We start from the raw sequence: 18525 nt of genomic DNA, 5'->3' as shown, positions 1-18525 counted from the left end.
GCCAAAATCTTGGCCGAGTTCGATAATGGGCGCTCGAAGTCAAGGTCAAACTCACCAAAATGGCTGCCAAAGGTGCTGTTCCTCCATCACTTCCCCCCTCTGACTTCCTTATAGCAGACATTACAATTTCTTCAACTGATGTCGGTGAGGCTAGGGAACTGACAGGAGATAGAGCTGGCTGGATGAATGTTGTGAGAATTGCATGATCAGGGATTTTGGCACCCCTTTTTAACATGGCAGCGTCTGGACTGACTCTATCGGATACGATTATGTGAACGTGGTGAATGTTTTTGGCGTATCCGATTGAGCCAGGATTCCAGGGGCTTGAATGATGAGTCAGTGGAAGCGTGGCCCATTGGATTGAGCAAATTTAGGCTGTCTGGACATTGCTACTCCTCACCCTGCCCTAGGGTGGGAATGGAGGTCCGGATGATGATGATGATGATGATGATGATGATGATGTATTTTCTTAAATCATTGGCCCCAGTACTAACAAGACATATGAGCCTGATGGAGTCCCTCCAGTTGTCCTCAAGAACTGTGCTTCTGTGCTTACACCCTGTCTAGGTAAACTCTTTCGCCTTTGTCTATCAACTTCTACCTTTCCTTCTAGTTGGAAGTTTGCTCCCATTCAGCCAGTCCCAAAGAAGGTGACCATTCCCAACCCTCTGACTATCACCCAGCTGCTTTAACATCCTGTGTCTCAAAAGTTATCGAGTCTATTCTTGAGAGCAAAATTTAAAGCATCTTTCCTATCACAACCTTCTTTCTGATCGTCAGTATGGGTTCCGTCAGGGACGCTCCACTGGTGATCTTCTCTCCTACCCTTCAGACTCTTGGTCATCCTTCTTTCGGGACTTTGGCGAAAGCTTTTCCATTGCACATTACATCTCAAAGGCTTTCGATCGCATCTGGCATAAATCTTAATTTCTAAACTGCCCTCTTACTGCTTGTACCTTTCTATCTGTGTCTTCATTTTTAGTTTCCTTTCTGGTCGTTCTATTGCTGATTTTGTAGACAGCCAACGTTCTTCTCCATGATCTATCAACAGTGGTGTTCCTCAGGGCTCTGTCCTACCACCAATTCTCTTCCTTTTATTCATCAATGACCTTCACATTGATGATTCCACCCTTCACAATTCCAATCGGTTCCCGCAACGTCCATACCAGCAGTTACTACAACAAACAGGGGATGAGGCTGTGGCACACCTAATGTCTGACTTGGCTCGTATCTCTGACTCGGGTAAAAGTAATCTTGTTTTTATTGCATCAAAGACTCAGTTCTTACATCTATCAACCCAACAGATCCTTCCACAGGAATACACACTAATGTTTAATAAGATCCAGCTCAATCCTCTGTCATCTTTAAACATGACTGGGGTTCCATTCTCGGGACTTATCTTGGAAGGATCATATTACATCTCAAGTAAAATCTGCTTCCAAGAGATTGGGTGCACTAAGTCAACTCCGTACCGTCTTTACCCATGCACAGTTGACTTTATAAATGGGTTTTATTTGCCCCAGTGTAGAGTACAACTCTCATGTGTGGGTAGGCTCCCAACTTACAGCCCTTCACAACAAGGTGAAGTCAAAGGCTTTTCGTCTTATTAATTCTCCTCCTCTTACTGGCTCCCTTCAACCTCTGTCTCTTCACCGCACTGTTGTATTTTCATCTCTTTTCTATCGCTGCTTCAATGGTCACTGCTGCTCTGAACTGTCTGTTTGCATTCCTTCACCTCTACGAGGGGTGCGTAGCACCCGTCTAGCAATTAGCTCTCATCACTTTTCTGTCCAACTCTCTAATGCAAGAGTTAATCATTACTCCCAGTCCTTCATTTATGCAACAGGTCACTCTGGAACTGTCTTCCTCTGCTTGTATTTCCTACTTCGTTAGATCTCCAGTCTTTCAAACACAGTGTGTCCAGGCATCTCGAAAGAAACGGATTTTGAATTTGAATCTCTGTTGTTTTGTTTTGTTATTTCTTGGGTGGAACGGTTTGTGGGCTCTTGGCCTTTGGTTCTTTCTCCCTTGCATTAAAAAAAAAATAGTTTTTATCACCGGCCTTTAGCATCATTATTTCTCATGAACGGCTTGAGCTATCAACATGAAACCTTTAGGGTATCAAGATATGGCCAAAATCTTGGAAATGACCAACAGCATATTCTGTCGGGCCATTAGGATTCGGCTCCCGAATGCTTTCTTTCATTCTATATGATATCATTCTATAGATGTTGTTCACTTAGAATGGGTGTAAAGAGAGGGCTGTATGAGGGTGTTGTGGTACCGACTGCATTCTATGGGGGCCGTAACATGGAATATGGGTGCAGCAGAGAGGAAGACTTTGAATGTAATGGAGATGAGGTGTCTGAGGAGTATGTATGGAGTGACACGTATGGATCAAGTGAGAAATGATGCAGTGCAAAGGAGAACTGGGGTTATGCGGGAGATGGCTGAACGAGTTGAACAGAAAGTCTCGCGATGGTTTGGCCATAAGGAAAGAATGGATGAAGAACGATTAGTTAAAAAAAAAAAAAAGGATCACAAATGAGAGGTCTAAGGCTGAGAGGAAGACCATGAATAGGATGGATGGACAGTGTGAAGAAAGCATTAAATGCGAGAGGGATGTCTGTAGAGCAAGGAAGAGTGGCTGTGCATGATAAGGATGAATGGAGAGAAACTGTGATTGAATAAATGGTGACGCGACCCCAAAGGGACATTCTCCCACATTTTGTCTGATCAGCTGATCCGGTCAGGTGCGGGTAAAGGGATGGGTCCATTATAATGTGGCAGGGGTAAACCAGCTTCGCTGTTGGGCCCTGCTACAGATGTCGCTTATTGCACTGTGCAGTTGACCCTCATGCGATCTAGTGTGGTTAGGATCTTTTCCTTCTCCACTTGGGGCTAAGATACAAGTAAATGTGTGGCTGTGTGGATGAGTTAATTGGGAGTGTGTAGTCATGTCTCGGCTATCCCCCATCCCCTATTTGATGAGGGGAAGCAGCCTTTTAATATAGATAGATAGATATGACCAGAGCATCCAAACAAACATGGGAAATACTTTCATAATGAGAAACTTTACGCCACACAATTAATTCTGCAGTAATCAATCTATTCCGTAGTCATATCATTTGTACTTCCATCTTAAAAAAAAAAAAAAAAAAAAAACTACAGTCAAAACAGCAACAACTCACCACTGCACGGCCCATCTCGCCTGGTGGTCTCTGTTCCTTGTCCTGTATTCACCAGCACATTCTACGCTACTCTAGGAAAAATTATCTTTACTGTATATATATATATATATATATATATGAGGACAGTATTAAATTCCTTCATTACGAAAGTTCATTACAGCCTCCTCTGATAGAGACCTCAGTGATTGAAAATCCATTACTTTAAGAGATCTCCCCTAAGTTGAAGAAAATGGCTTCGTTGTGCAAAGAATACAGTCAAATTTATGTCTTTTTGAAGGTTTAATGGACAGTGTTCTTCATCATGGGAGGTAAAGGCTTGGCACAGTAAAGGGACTTATGGGAAAAAAAAATGTACGGCCTATGAGGGACCAAAAGAAATATGGAGGGAAAGAAGTCTATGGATGATTTATAGACCCCAGCATACAGGGATGCACATGAAAAGGATTGGAATCATCGTAAAGAAGAAATTCCTTAATGTCTGTATCTATCATACGAACATACGACATAGCGAAATATATTCCATTACCAACATGAAACATGAGACAACAAATATATTGTATAACAATAGAGTAGTAAGATAAAGAATTACTAAAATAACAATCCAAGCTGATCAACATTCTATCTATAACCCAAAATGGAAGATCAGTAACAAAATGGCTTCACGTGTCCCGACCTCCTGCTATCGGGTTACCATATTTCCATCAACATCACTCTGATTTATGTTTATTACCACCCGATCTCTGCACCTCATCCTCGATCTTCCTCTCCCTTTCTCTGTTTCCAGCATGCAGAATATCTTCCTAGCCAATCTTTTACTCTCCTTTTCCTTCATATGGCCAACTCATCTCAAGGTACTCCTCCAAAAACTTACAAGTGTATTGAAGTTACACTCAATCTGTGCCGTAATGGGAGTTGTGCCTCTGACGTAGAACGCGTGCACGACTGTGCGTGTGTGTGTGTGTGTGTGTGTATATATATATATATATATATATATATATATATATGTATATATATATATATATATATATATACATACCCCTGGGGGTAGGGGGGGTTTTCAAGAATACTCCCCCAGTATCCCTGTTTGTCGTAAAAGGCGACTAAAAGGGTTGGCGGAGGGTTAGTGTCCCTCCCCGGAAAACAACTAACTAAAAAAACAAACAATAAGCCTCGGGCAAGGACTGACCAAACGATGACGACCAAGGACCAGACAAAGGACATTGTAATTGGAACTTGGAATGTAAGGGGAGCGAATGATGAGGTGAAAGAGAGAGAGATTGTCCAGGTGCTTGAGGATGCGAAAGTGGATGTATGTGGAATAACTGAAACAAAATGGAGATGAGAAAGTGTGAGAGAATGGGAGTATGAATGGGGTATATGTGCAGGAGTAGGTGAGAAAGAGAGGGCAAAGGAAGGAGTATGTATAGTTGTGAGTAAAACATGGAAGAGGAGCATAAGACAGTATGGATTAATTGGGTCAATGATTGTGTGGGTAAAGTTGAAAGTTGGAATACAAATGTGGGCGATTGTGTGTGTGTATGTGCCAACACAAGACCGTGCTAGAAGAGTGATAGAAGAGTTCTGGACAAATGTAGAAGTGTGCATGGAAAAGTTTGGAAGGAATGAGAGAGTGATTTTGACTGGTGATATGAATGGTAAAGTTGGGAATGTGAAGGTGGATGGAATAGTTGGTGAGTGGGGTGTGCCTGCTGAGATAGATGAGAATGGGACTGCGTTAGTGGACATTTGTGCTGGGAGGGGGTTGGTGATAGCCAATACCCTCTTCAGGCATAAAATGATCCACAGGTATACATGGCGAGTGATGAGAAGGGTGAGTGGTGAACTGAATGAAAGGAAGGTAATGATTGATTACGTGTGTGTTGATGAAAGGATGCGAAGATGTGTAATGGATGCAAGAGCTTATGGAGGTTGGGGGAGTGGACTTTCTGACCACTACTTGGTGGTGGCCAGAATCAGAGTTCAAGTAAGATGGAGGAACAGAAGAAGGGAAAGACGAGAGGAAGGAGTAGTTGCAAGGAGAGTGGAAAGGTTACAAGAGGATGAGAAAAAGGCAGAGTATAATAGAGAAGTGGAGGAACGATTGGGCAAATATGAATTGGAGCAGATTGGAGACGTGGAAGGTGTGTGTAGAATATTTACAGAAGAAATATGTACAGCATGTGATGTGGTGTGTGGAAGGAAGCGAAGACGGAGGGGGGTGCAAGGAACAGCGTGGTGGAATGAAGAGGTGAAACAGGCTGTGGCACAAAAGAAGAAAGCATACAATGAATGGATGAGAAATAGGGGCGTGGAAGAGGTTGAGAGGCGGAAGAGAGAGTTATATGTAGAAAGAAAGAGAGAGGTGAAAAGATTAGTAAGAGAGAGTAAGAAGAGAGTGGATGAGGAATCTGGAGGGGATTTGAGTGTAAAGTGGAGGGACTGTAAGAAAATGTTCTGGAGAGAGGTGAAAAGAGTAAGACAGGGTGGAAGTGAAGTTAGCAGGGGAGCGAAAGATAAAAATGGTAGATTACTAGTGGAGAAGGGAGAAAAAGTGAGCAGATGGAGAGAACACTTTAAGGAATTGTTGGACGTTGAGGATGGAAGTAATGCGAGTATAAGTGGCTGGGGAATGGCTGGGAGAAGGAGGAAGGTGAGAAGACAGGAAGAAATCAGTAGGATAGAAGTTGTGGAAGCAATGAAGAAAGTTAAATCAGGGAAAGCCCCAGGAATTGATGGAGCGTGTGGTGAAATGCTGAAACATGGGGGAGAGATAGTAGTAGAATGGATGTGGAAGATGTGCAGATTGGCCTGGGAGGATGGTAGAGTCCCGGAGGATTGGAAGTCAGGTATAATTATTCCCTTGTACAAAGGAAAAGGGGAAAAAGAAGTGTGTGGTAATCATAGGGGCATTTGTCTTCTTAGTATAATAGGAAAAGTGTATGGTAGGATACTTATTGACAGAGTTAGAGAAAGAACAGAGAAATTAGTTGGAGAAGAACAGGGAGGCTTTAGGAAGGGAAGAGGTTCTGTAGATCAGATATTCATTCTTAGATCTTTAGTGGAAAAGTTTCTAGAGAAAGGAAAGAAGTTGTATGCGGCTTTCATGGATTTGGAGAAACCATATGACAGGGTGGATAGACAAAGATTGTGGAAAGTGTTAAGAATATATGGAGTAGATGGGAACTTGTTGAATGCTGTGAAGAGTATGTACGATGGTGCGAAGGCTGCAGTGCGTGTGGATGGTGAACTAAGTGAATTTTTCTCTTTGAACGTTGGGTTGAAACAGGGATGTGTCATGTCTCCATGGTTGTTCAATCTGTACATGGATGGGGTAATAAAAGAGGTACATGGTAGGGTAGTGGATGTTGGAGTGGCCCTGGTGAGAGAGGATAGTGTTTGGAAACTCCCAGTACTGTTGTTTGCAGATGAAACTGTGTTGTTGAGTGAAGACGAAGGGGAGCTGCAAGGCTTGGTGGATGAGTTTGAGAGGGTGTGTAAGAAACGGAATCTAAAGGTGAATGTAGGGAAGAGTAAAGTGATGGTCTTTGAGAGAGGTGAAGTCAGTGAATGTACAGCGAGGTTGGATGGTGAGGAATTGGAAAATGTGAGTACATTTAAGTACTTGGGTAGTGTGATGAGTAAGGATGGAGGTTTGGAGGGTGAGGTGCTTGAAAGGGTACAGCAGGGAAGAAAGGTTGCTGGTTCTTTGAAAGCAGTGATAAGAAACAGGGAAGTGAGCATGGAAGTGAAAAAGTTACTACATGACTGTAATGTGATACCAACTCTAACGTATGGAAGTGAAGCTTGGACGTTGTTGGAAAGACACAAGTCAAGAGTGAGAGCAGTGGAAATGAGTTATTTAAGAGGAGCCTGTGGAGTCACATGGAGAGACAGGCTGACGAATGAGGATATAAAGGAGCGTTGTGGTGTTGATGTGGATGTGATAGGAAGCGTTATGAGGAACACACTGAGGTGGTTTGGCCATGTGGAGAGGATGGATGGCGAAAGACTGACGAAGAGAGTGTATGTGAGTGAGGTGGAGGGGGAGAGAGGGAGGGGGAGGCCGAGGATGAGATGGAGGGATGGGGTGGAGAGGTATATGAGAGAGGGGGGTGTGAGTTCGGAGCAGGGGAGTGAAATGGCGGGGGACAGGGCGACTTGGAGGCGATTTGTTTGTGGCCACCCCAAACGGGATTGAGGCGTCTGGCAATATATATATATATATATATATATATATATATATATATATATATATATATATATATATATATATATATATATATATATATATGCCAGACGCCTCAATCCCGTTTGGGGTGGCCACAAACAAATCGCCTCCAAGTCGCCCTGTGCCCCGCCATTTCACTCGCTTGCTCCCAGCTCACACCCCTATCTCATATACCTCTCCACCCCCTCCCTCCATCTCATCCTCGGCCGGCCCCGCCCTCTTTCCCCTCCACCTCACTCACATACACTTTCTTCGTCAGTCTTTCACCCTCCATCCTCTCCACATGGCCAAACCACCTCAGTGTGTTCCTCATAACGCTTCCTATCACATCCACATCAACACCACAACGCTCCTTTATATCCTCATTCGTCAGCCTGTCTCTCCATGTGACTCCACAGGCTCCTCTTAAATAACTCATTTCCACTGCTCTCACTCTTGACTTGTGTCCTTCCAACAACGTCCAAGCTTCACTTCCGTACGTTAGAGTTGGTATCACAATACTGTCATGTAGTAACTTTTTCACTTCCATGCTCACTTCCCTGTTTCTTATCACTGCTTTCAAGGAACCAGCAACCTTTCTTCCCTGCTGTACCCTTTCAAGCACTTCACCCTCCAAACCTCCATCCTTACTCATCACAGTACCCAAGTACTTAAACGTACTCACATTTTCCAATTCCTCACCATCCAACCTCGCTGTACATTCACTGACTTCACCTCTCTCAAAGACCATCACTTTACTCTTCCCTACATTCACCTTTAGATTTCGTTTCTTACACACTCTCCCAAACTCATCCACCAAGCCTTGCAGCTCTCCTTCGTCTTCACTCAACAACACATTATCATCTGCAAACAACAGTACAGGGAGTTTCCAAACACTAACCTCTCTCACCATGGCCACTCCAACATCCACTACCCTACCTTGTACCTCTTTTATTACCCCATCCATGTACAGATTGAACAACCATGGAGACATGACACATCCCTGTTTCAACGCAACGTTCAAAGAGAAAAATTCACTTAGTTCACCATCCACACGCACTGCAGCCTTCGCACCATTGTACATACTCTTCACAGCATTCAACAACTTTCCATCTACTCCATATATTCTTAACACTTTCCACAATCCTTGTCTATATATATATATATATATATATATATATATATATATATATATATATAGATATATATGTGTGTGTGTGTGTGTGTGTGTGTGTGTGTGTGATCTTTTAGTTCATCCAACTTGATAGAGCTCAGAGGCCGTGTGGGTAGGTTGGTAGGCAGGTGGGTGGGTTGGGGTTGGATGGTGGTCGGATGGGTTGGTGGGTGAGATAAGCAAGGCGAATGGGGTGCATGAATAGGGTGCAGTGGGGAGGATGAGTTTATTATAGTGTTGAAGTGGGTGGGTGGGCAAAGTGAGTGAATGGGTGGGCTGGTGGGGTGGGGCGTTGAGGTGGGCAGGGTGAGTTGATTTATTTGGATGGGTGAGTGCTTATGTGGGTGGGTACTGTGAATTGATGGATGTTTCCGGCTGGAATGGGTGATAGTAATGGGATAATGTCTTTGGGGATGAGTTCCTTGGGTGAATAGGTCTAAAGCAGAGCATGTCCATGTTAGGAAAGAGGACCATGGGATTTATCTCTTTGGGGAAATGGCCATAGTAGGAACATTGTGGATAAATTTAGATCCATAGTAGGAACAGGTTCATGGGAGAAATGGGTTCATGTGTGGATTGGGCGCTTCCATATGGGGGCAACAATATTTTATAATGGAAAATAGACCCATGGTAAAAATAAGACAATGGGTAAAATAGGTCCATGGGGAAAAATTGGTTTACTGGGACATTAGTTCCCAGGGATAAAATACTCCAGGGGAATGTAGGTCCGTGAAGGTAGTATAGGTCGATGAGGATAAAAGGTCTATAGTGGAAATAGTTCCATGGTGAAAAATATTACTATCATGGGGAAAATATACCCATGGGATAAATAGTGCCAAATTAGTATTACAGCCATGAGGAAATATATGTCCCCATGGAAAGCACATCCATAAACAAAAACAGGTTCCTGGGGAAAATGGGGTTATGGGGGGAAAGTAGGTCCAAGGGAGGAAATAGATCCATGAGGAAAAATTGTCTACTGGTAGAAGTCCCTGGATGAAATAGGCGAGTAAGGAGTTCACACCTAGGGGATACAGCCGAAGACGTGTATTTTTACTAGTGATATTTGTTTAATTTCTGCTAAATTAAAACGATTAGGCGAAATCCACTGAATGTGTTGTAGACAGAAAAAATAATGCAATGTATACTGATTCATTCAGAGTAATTACACTTGATATTTGCTGTATGCTTGCTCCTACAGTACAATTTTTTGTATTACTTTAGAAGGAAGCCTTCCTTAATGAGTGAACTAAATGGGAAAGTTCTTTAAATAATTAATAATAAATGGTGTAATTAATCAAAGTAGCCTGTACTCTTTGATTTCAAAACCATTTGTCAACCATATCACTTTTTTTTTTTTTTTTTGAGAGGGCATCGATAATTATTAAACTAATCCTTACAATGATTCATGCGCATAACCCTTTCAGTGACACTGAAAATTTTAACCGCGAGTTTCCTTTAACAATGATCACACCTGAGGAACAGTTAAGCCAAAGCGATTCATACATACATTTCCTTGAGCTTTATTGCAGCATTCTTCCCCCCCCCGTTCTCCCTCTCTCTCTCTCTCTCTCTCTCTCTCTCTCTCTCACACACACACACACACACACACACACACACACACACACACACTGTCCCCAGAATACTTTTATTACGTAAGGAAGAAGGAACCAAACGCCAGCAGCATGCAAACTGCTCCCTCCAAGAAGAAACAAAAACAAGATAACAGACAGCCAGATTCAAAGATACATTCATTTCGAGATGCCTGGACACAGTGTTTGAAATACTGGAGATTATGCCACGTTGGAAATATATACAGAGGGATACAGCTCCAGAGGTGACCTGTTGCATACATGTAGGACTGGTAGCAATTGTTATCTCTTGCATTAGAGAATTGAACAGAGAAGGGATGACAGTGTTGATTGACGGGTGTTACGCGCCTGTCCTAGTGGTGGATAGATGCTACCAGACAGTTCAAAGGAGGAGTGACCACTGAACTAGCGATAGAAAAGAGATAGAGATGCATCAGTGCAGCGAAAAGACAGAGACTGAAGAGGGCCTGTAATAGGAGTTAATGAGACTAATAGTCTTTGACCCCACTCTGTTGAGAAGAGCTGCGTATGGGGAGCCTCCCCACAAATGAAAGTTGTACTCTACACAGGGGCGAATAAAACCCGTGCATAACGTCAACAACTGTGCAGGGATGAAAAAGGTATGGAGTTGGCTCAGCACACCTAAACTCTTGGACGCAGATTTTACAAGAGAGGTAATATATTCTTTCCAAGAAAAATTCCACGAGAATGAAACCCCATGTATTTTTAAAGATGATGCAACATTGAGCTGGATATTGTTAAAAATGAAAGGGTACTGCTGTGAAAGATTTTGTTCGGTTGAGAGCTGTAAGAACTGAGTTTCTGATGCATTAAAACAACAATGTTATTTTTACCCCAGTTAGAGATATGAGCCATGTCCGAAATTAGGTGAGCCATAGCCTCATCCCTTGTTTGTTGAAGTAACTGCTAAGATAAACACTGTGGGAAGCGAGTAGAAAGGCCAATAGTAAAGTCATTAGTGTCTGAGTGGACAGATTTAGATGTACAGCTCAGAAGGTCATTGAAGGAAGAGAATTGGTGATAGGACAGAGCCCTGAAGAACACCACTGTTGATAGCTATAGGAGAAGAATTGTGGTCGCCTACAACAGCAGCTATTGAACGACCAGAAAGCAAGCTAGAGATAAAGACAGAGAAAGAAGGACAGAAACCGTAAGAGGGCAGTTTGGAAATTAAAGTTTTATGCCAGACTATATCGAAAGCCTTTGAGACGTCAAGTGCAATGGCAAAGCTTTCGCCAAAGTCCCGAAATGAGAATGACCAGGAGTCTTAAAGGTAGGTGAGAAGGCAGAACCCATACTGACGATCAGAATAAAGGTTGTGATAAGAAAGATGCTTTATATTTTCTTTATTCAGAATAGACTCGAAAACTTTTGAAATACAGGATGTAAACGCAATTGGGCGATAGTTGGAGGGCTGGGAATGGTCACCCTTCTTTGGGACTGGCTGAAAGAGAACCAACTTCCAGCACAAGGAAAGATGCAAGTTGACAGATAAAACAAATGAGTTTACCTTGGCAGGGTGTAAGCACAGAAGCACAGTTCTTGAGGAAAAAAGGAGGGACCCAGTCAGGCTCATATGCCTTGTTAGTAATGAGGCCAGTGATGGCAGGAAATGCATCAATTGACGAGAGTTTAATGTCAACCATGAGGAAGTCAGAGGGGGGAAGTGATGGAAGGGCACCACCGGAATCATCTAATGTGGAATTGGATGCGAAAGTCTGAGCGAAGAGTTCTGCTTTATCAGTAGAAGAAATAGTTACAGAGCCGTCAGAGTGGAAAAGAAGAGGGAAGGATGATAAGACAAAGTTGTCAGAAAGGTTTTTGGCAAGGTGCCAAAAGGAGCGGGAAGAATTCAACTTGGAGAGTTAAGAGCATTTAGTACAGATGATATTTTTTAGCAGAGCGAAAAACTGACAGCACGATTGCAGGCAGAAACATAAAACAAAGATGAGATTCAGGAGTGATTTGGCTCAGGTACCTTTTGCAGCCCTTCTCCTTGTTATGGGCAGCATTACAACAAGCGTGATTAAACCTTTTTTTTTTTTTTTTTTGCTTTAGTCAAACGATTTGAGAAAGAAGTGTATTGTTCCATGCCAGAGAGAATAACTTCCGCAATGCACAAGGCACGCTCAAATGGCCGTCGGCCATCGAGGCAATAATCATTCCAGGGAAAATCAAAGAAGTACTGCCTGAGGGCCTCCGAATCTGCAGCTCCAAAGTACCACAGCAGACGTTTCTTTGGAGGGTCCACAGCCCGTGCTGGAGTGATAGGACAGGATAAGGAGATAATGTTGTGATTGGAGTAGCCTAACGGAGAGGAAAGATTAACAGAGTAAGCAGAAGAATTGGTTCTAAGGTCATGTACTGTATGTTGAAACTCTCTCCGTGGCAGTTAGAGATACTGGAAAGGTGCTGTACTAGCTGCTCTAGGTCATTAAGGACAGAAATGATGCAGGCTTTTTCACCAGGTGGATCAGTGAAAGGAGAGGAGAGCCAAAGATGACGGTGAACACTGATATCTCCTAGAATGGAGATTTCAGAGAAAATGGAATCTGATAAGATGTGTTCCATATGAGGAGTAATATTCTCAAAGAATTTCCTGTAGTCAGTAAAGTTAGTGGATAAATACACAGCACAGAAATATTTAGTCAAAGAATCACAGGAAAGCCGAAGCCAGAGGTTAGAGAATTCAGAAGATTTAAGTTCAGGCTAGAAATTGTTCACCTCATCACCTCAGGTCAATTTTTCATACTAAATACATTTTAGTTTTATAGTCTATTCCATGAATTGTTTTATATAATTTTTCGTACCTGCAGACCCATTTACTCAAATTGTTTTATTTAATTTTTGGCCCCTGGAGACCCATTTACTCAAAGCGAGGAAAGGCCAGTTGGTGAGTCAAGATTCAAGGTTTTCTGTCACATCAGCTCCTTTCCTCTTACTCTTCCTCTTAAATATCTCTCTCTTCTCAACAGTGTTGCAGCTTTATCTCTTTGCTATCACTACCTCAGTAGTCAATGCTCTTCCAAACTATCTACTGGCATCCTTTCTTCAATACGGCAGGTGCTTATCACCCGTTAGACAGTGCACTCTTATCACTTTCCTCTCCAACTCTTTAATGCAAGACTTAACCAATACTCGCAGTCATTCACATATGCAACAGCCCAACTCTGGAACCATCTTTATCAGTCTGTATTTCCCTCTTCCTATGACCTCTACTGTTTTTTAAAAGCAATTTGCCCAGGCATCTCTAAATTAATGGATTTTGAATTTGGCCATCTTTTGTTGGTTGTTTTTGTTTCTTTGTTTTTCCATTGCAAAGAGCACCTTTTCTGGTTTCTTGCCTTTTTCTTTTTAACATAAACAAAATCTCCATCAACCCATTCAGTATGATAGTCTTTTATATTTATTTCTGCACTCTGTTGATGATTTTTGTCAACTAACGTTTAAAGTAGTGAAGAATTTTCTATTATCCATTGCATCATCAACCGGGCCGCATTCACATGGTTATAGACACTTTATGAATGACCCGAACATGTTATCATAAAAAAAGCTGTGTTGCAAGTAAAATTAGGTGTTTTTCAGAAGAACGAGGGAATCAGAGTGGAGAATCTTTCATTGCCTCATATACTTACTGCAAATACAAACCTCAGTTACAATAGGAAATTTTTCTGTGCTCTTAAATATGCCTACAAATCTACTGTTCTACATACATAAACAAATCTTACAGATTAGAAGTTTCACGCATTATTTTCTGAAACAAGATCTTGAATTACGAAGTATTGCAGTCCCAGAAGCCTCAATATCAGCCAGCATAACTCCGTCAAAAGATGAGAGGTCAGACTATGAGAAATGTGACTTTCCCCTCTCTGATCCCCTCGTCGTCCTTAAAGTTGCCTTAGTAATTGAATACTGTGGATGGGTGAGGGAGGGCGGCTGGGGACAGAATGTAGCAATTACGTCGTGACAGAGGGAACCTGAGGATAACTGAAGGGGACCAAAAGTATGATGTAATAACGAAAAGGACGGATTTACCACTGGATGTTGAACACAACTTGAAAGTCGTCCTGAAAAATTCCAGGGGAGGCCATTATAGAGTACATAACATCTACGCTACCGAAAAAAACTGAGAAGAAAAAAAAAAAAAAGAGCCATCGCATTGCTGGGTTAAAAGGGTATTTGTGAGAATGAATACGCTTCAGGATTTGATGAAGCCCAGCAAGGTATATATTTATTATTAATGAAGGCAAAATTTACTACTGTGCAGAATGAACGAAAAAGTTATCCCATACACATAAGAATCGGATGAGGTAAAGTATTACTGTATATAACATGATTACACCTCTTTCATAACTTCAGAATGCAAGTGAATGGTTGAATCCCACAGGCATTATGAAGTACAGATTTTTGTGAATCATAAAGGCTGTGTGATGGATCTGAGAACTTAGGAGGCCTGAATGAGGTCATTAATGTGTCAGCCACTTCTCTGGGCGCTCTGGTTTATATTCCTTCAACTTTTCTACTTCTCTCACCCTACCGCTTCATGAATTAATAGAAAAGTGAGTTAGGTTGGATGGTTTCTTAATCTTTCTCAGCCCTTATATTTACAATACTCCCTCTCTCTCTCTCTCTACCCAATCACCTTCCCTCTTTTCTCTGACTCCCTTCCACCCTTCAACCATGTATCCCTTCATCTTTCTGTCAATTTCTCCTCTCTTCCTTTCATCCCTTCTCTCATCGTTTCCTTATTCTGTTTTCATAGTAAAACAGCTGGTAACGATCTTAAGGTCTGTTGAGTGAATGTAGTGTGTAAAATCAAACCATCCAAGATTAATATAGGTCTAGATAAGACTCTCGTTTGGTTTTGATAGTTGTCGTGCATAGCTGGGAATAATAGGGTTTCGATGACATTGGCGGTTCATTATTCGTTCATTCTCCATAAAAATGCCGGCAGATCTAATGAAATGCTGTTAAACTAGTCAACAGTAGTCAAGTATGGCAGAATATCAGACCAACCATCCGAAAACCAGAAAAGTAGGTGAATTACTGAACTCTAGTACTCATAAAAGGGAATACTACAGATATGTATGAACTCTGTGAACAGTAGAGACAATGATAGCTAGGGTGTCCAACGTTGTACAAGATGATGGAGCATGGAGGTAAGCAGGGGGTAAGGGGAAGAGAGAATAGAGTAGGAGGCCAGGGTGGCAGCAATATTCAGGTTCTGTATGGGTACTCGTCTCAGTACCTTAGCCGGCCATACACAGTCTAGGTGTCTTGACCAGTCATAAGACACCAAGCACTAGCCAAGTAAAGGATTTATACAGTATGTATTCAGTTATGTATATTCACTGCATATAATATTTACATAACATTAAGCAACGGAGTCGTACTGAAGAAATGCTTTGCCGAAATGTTACAGCAGATGTTCTAAGTTCACAACACCTATATTACAACGCCAGCACGGGAAAGGCAGTTATCATGTACCATCCACTTACAAAAGAACGGAGCTTTTATAGTATATTCATTTGCTGTGATATTATATATATATATATATATATATATATATATATATATATATATATATATATATATATATATATATATATACATATATATATATATATATATATATATATATATATATATATATATATATATATATATATATATATACATAGAATGATAAATGAGTAAAACACCGGTCTTATGACTTTTATACTGACGCATATATCTTTCGAGTTATTACACGATTGTAAGACGAAAGGGTGTGAAGTGAAGGAATGGGAGGGAGTGAAATGTGTAAGATCGGGAATGACTAGGCGAGGAAGATGCAAGGAAGGAGTTGCTTTGTTGATGAATGAAGTGTGGCAGAGTGATTGTTGTGTCAGGTGAAAGTGGCAGTGATTGTTGTGTATGCTCCGTGTGAGGACAGGAGTGGGTTAAAGAAAGACAAGTTTTGGGATGAGCTGGATGAAGTAGTGGGAAAAATGCCCAGGAGCTGTAAAGTGATCGTAATGGGCGATATGAATGGAAGAGTACCACTGGTCCAGAGGATAACATAATGGGTTGTAATGGAGTACCAGGAGAAAATGATAAATGGGAAGCGACTGAAGGATATGTCAGAAAAGGAGGCTGTGCATTTGTAACTCGTATTTCAAACACAAAGATGCACATAAGTATACATGGTATAGAACAGTGGTTCTCAACTCGTTTCAGGCCACGGAGCACCAGCCCAATTAAAAATATCGTGGGCCATTTCATTTTTGAGTAATGATAAATAAAGCATAGACAACAAACATTTTGGTTTGAAATGTATTTCTTACAAACAGAATTTCGAGAGGTGATATAAAATAGTAGACAGCTGACATTTTGGTCTGAAATATAATTCTTACAAACACAATTTCCAGGAAATACATGAATAGTTATCTAACGTTCTGCTGTGAAATTTATTTCTAACAAACAGAACTTTGAAATTATGTAGGAGTATATAACTAACATTTTTCTTTGAAATTTGATTAATTCATTTTTCTTTGCAACTAGTCTTTTGGATTCTCTTCTCACTGAGAAGCTTTTCAATGTTGGGAGTGGTACTTGATAATGCACAACGAATATTGCTTTCCACTGCAAGCCGATTCCTCTGTTTGGACTTAATGTGCAACAATCATGAAAATCCGCTCTCACACATGTAAGTTGATGCAAATGGCAGAAGACATCTGACTGCATGTGTTGACAGATTTGGGTAAGTACCAATCATACTGGCCCAAAATTTTTCCATGGTAGACCTTTGGTACACATTTGAGCCCCCCAATCATTTTTCAGATCCCAAGAATTCCTCCTGTAGATCCCTCAGGAACACTATGAGCATCTGTTGCGAATAGATTCCTGATGAAAGATAACCCATCCCTTGCCATGGCCACCTCCGGAAAGTATCGCTGAAATTCATCCTGCAGCTTTCGTAAATGCTCGCGAATTTGCATCTGAATGGCTTCCTTTTCCCCGAGCATGGCATCCACACATGGAAATTGAACCAAATTGTTACCTTCGACTCTTCCGATCCAGAGTTCTAAAATCTCAAGAAAAGCCTTGATGATGCCTTGGTGAGAGAGCAGATTTGCACCTTTCCCTTGCAGCTGAAGATTCAGTTTGTTCAAGATTCCAAAAATATCGACAAGGTATGCAGGTTCTAATTCTGACTGTGTTAGTATATTTTTAAAATCCTCTTTCCCTTGAGACTGGAGAAGTAAAACGAGTTCTTCTCTCAGTTAAAAATTTTGTTGACTACAGTCCCTGCTGACAACCACCGTAAAGTGTAGAACAGCAACACCTCAAAGTCAGAACCCATGTCTTGGCATAATTTTCCGAACAACCTGGTGTTCACTGCTGACGATTTGATGTAATTAACCACCTGCACCAATCCTTTGAAAATAGTGTTCAGGTGATCAGGCAGAGTTTTTTATGCCAATGCTTCTCTGTGATTGAAGCAGTGAACTCTGGTTACCAATGGAGCATGCTGTTTCACCAATGCTTGGAAGCCTGACCTTGAGCTTAGCATCGCAGGTGCACCATCAGTGGTAACACCCACCAAATGTACCCAATCCAGACCATTTACGTCAAAGAAATTGTTAACAATTTCTAACACATCCTGAGCCCTTGTGGTGGTGTCAAGAGTTTTACAAAAGAGAAACTCGACTTTGAAGTCTCCCACAACCATGTATCGTGCAAACACTAATAGCTGAGTGGACAGTGAGACATCAGTTGATTCATCCAACTGTATGGCAAACGATGGAGATTTCTTGATTTCATCCACAACTTGTTCACTGATGTTTTGTGAGATCTCATTTATCCGTCTCGATACTGTGTCAATAGTAACGGATATATAATTTAGCTTTTGTGCTGCATCTTCGCCGACAACAAGCCTCACCATTTCTTTTGCGCAGGGTATCACAAGTTGCTCTACAATCGTATGAGGCTTCTTGGCCTGTGCAACTTTGTATGTGGCAATGTAGGAAGCGAGCACTGCATTGGTGGTCTATTCATAGAATGTACAGTAGCTCCCAAAAGTATCTTTAAAAAAGTACTATACATTCTGACACAATGGACGATGTATCTGACACGTGTTGCGTGAAGCGGCAACAAAATTGGTAGACCTGCATGCTGGGGAGTGGTTGCCATACACCTGCATATGCCCTGGGATTGTATATACCGTTTTCTAACTGACGTAATACTAATCACTTTGTCATATGTAGATATATTTGATGTTATTATGGTGACAAGTAGTTCGTTTTAACATAGGCACGGTTACTCTTTCTGTGGTTCATCTGTAATGCTTTCACGAGT

General features: G+C 41.6%; 1 protein-coding gene across 1 annotated transcript; it reads right to left on the bottom strand.

Annotated features, from left to right (window-relative positions):
• Nucleotides 1-17641: 17641 nt before the first annotated feature.
• On the bottom strand, nucleotides 17642-18112 carry LOC145393290 (protein FAM200C-like). The gene has a single exon (XM_080267419.1). It carries the CDS (start codon nucleotides 18110-18112, stop codon nucleotides 17642-17644), a length of 471 nt encoding a protein of 156 aa, XP_080123545.1.
• Between the last annotated feature and the right edge of the window lie 413 nt (nucleotides 18113-18525).

This window comes from Coenobita brevimanus, chromosome 3 (assembly GCF_032717465.1).
Source record: "Coenobita brevimanus isolate Jiangsu-jjx chromosome 3, ASM3271746v2, whole genome shotgun sequence".
In the NCBI taxonomy this organism is placed as follows: domain Eukaryota; kingdom Metazoa; phylum Arthropoda; class Malacostraca; order Decapoda; family Coenobitidae; genus Coenobita; species Coenobita brevimanus.
The sequence above is the reverse complement of the archived record's forward strand: the minus strand, read 5'-3'. Positions and strand labels throughout refer to the sequence as shown.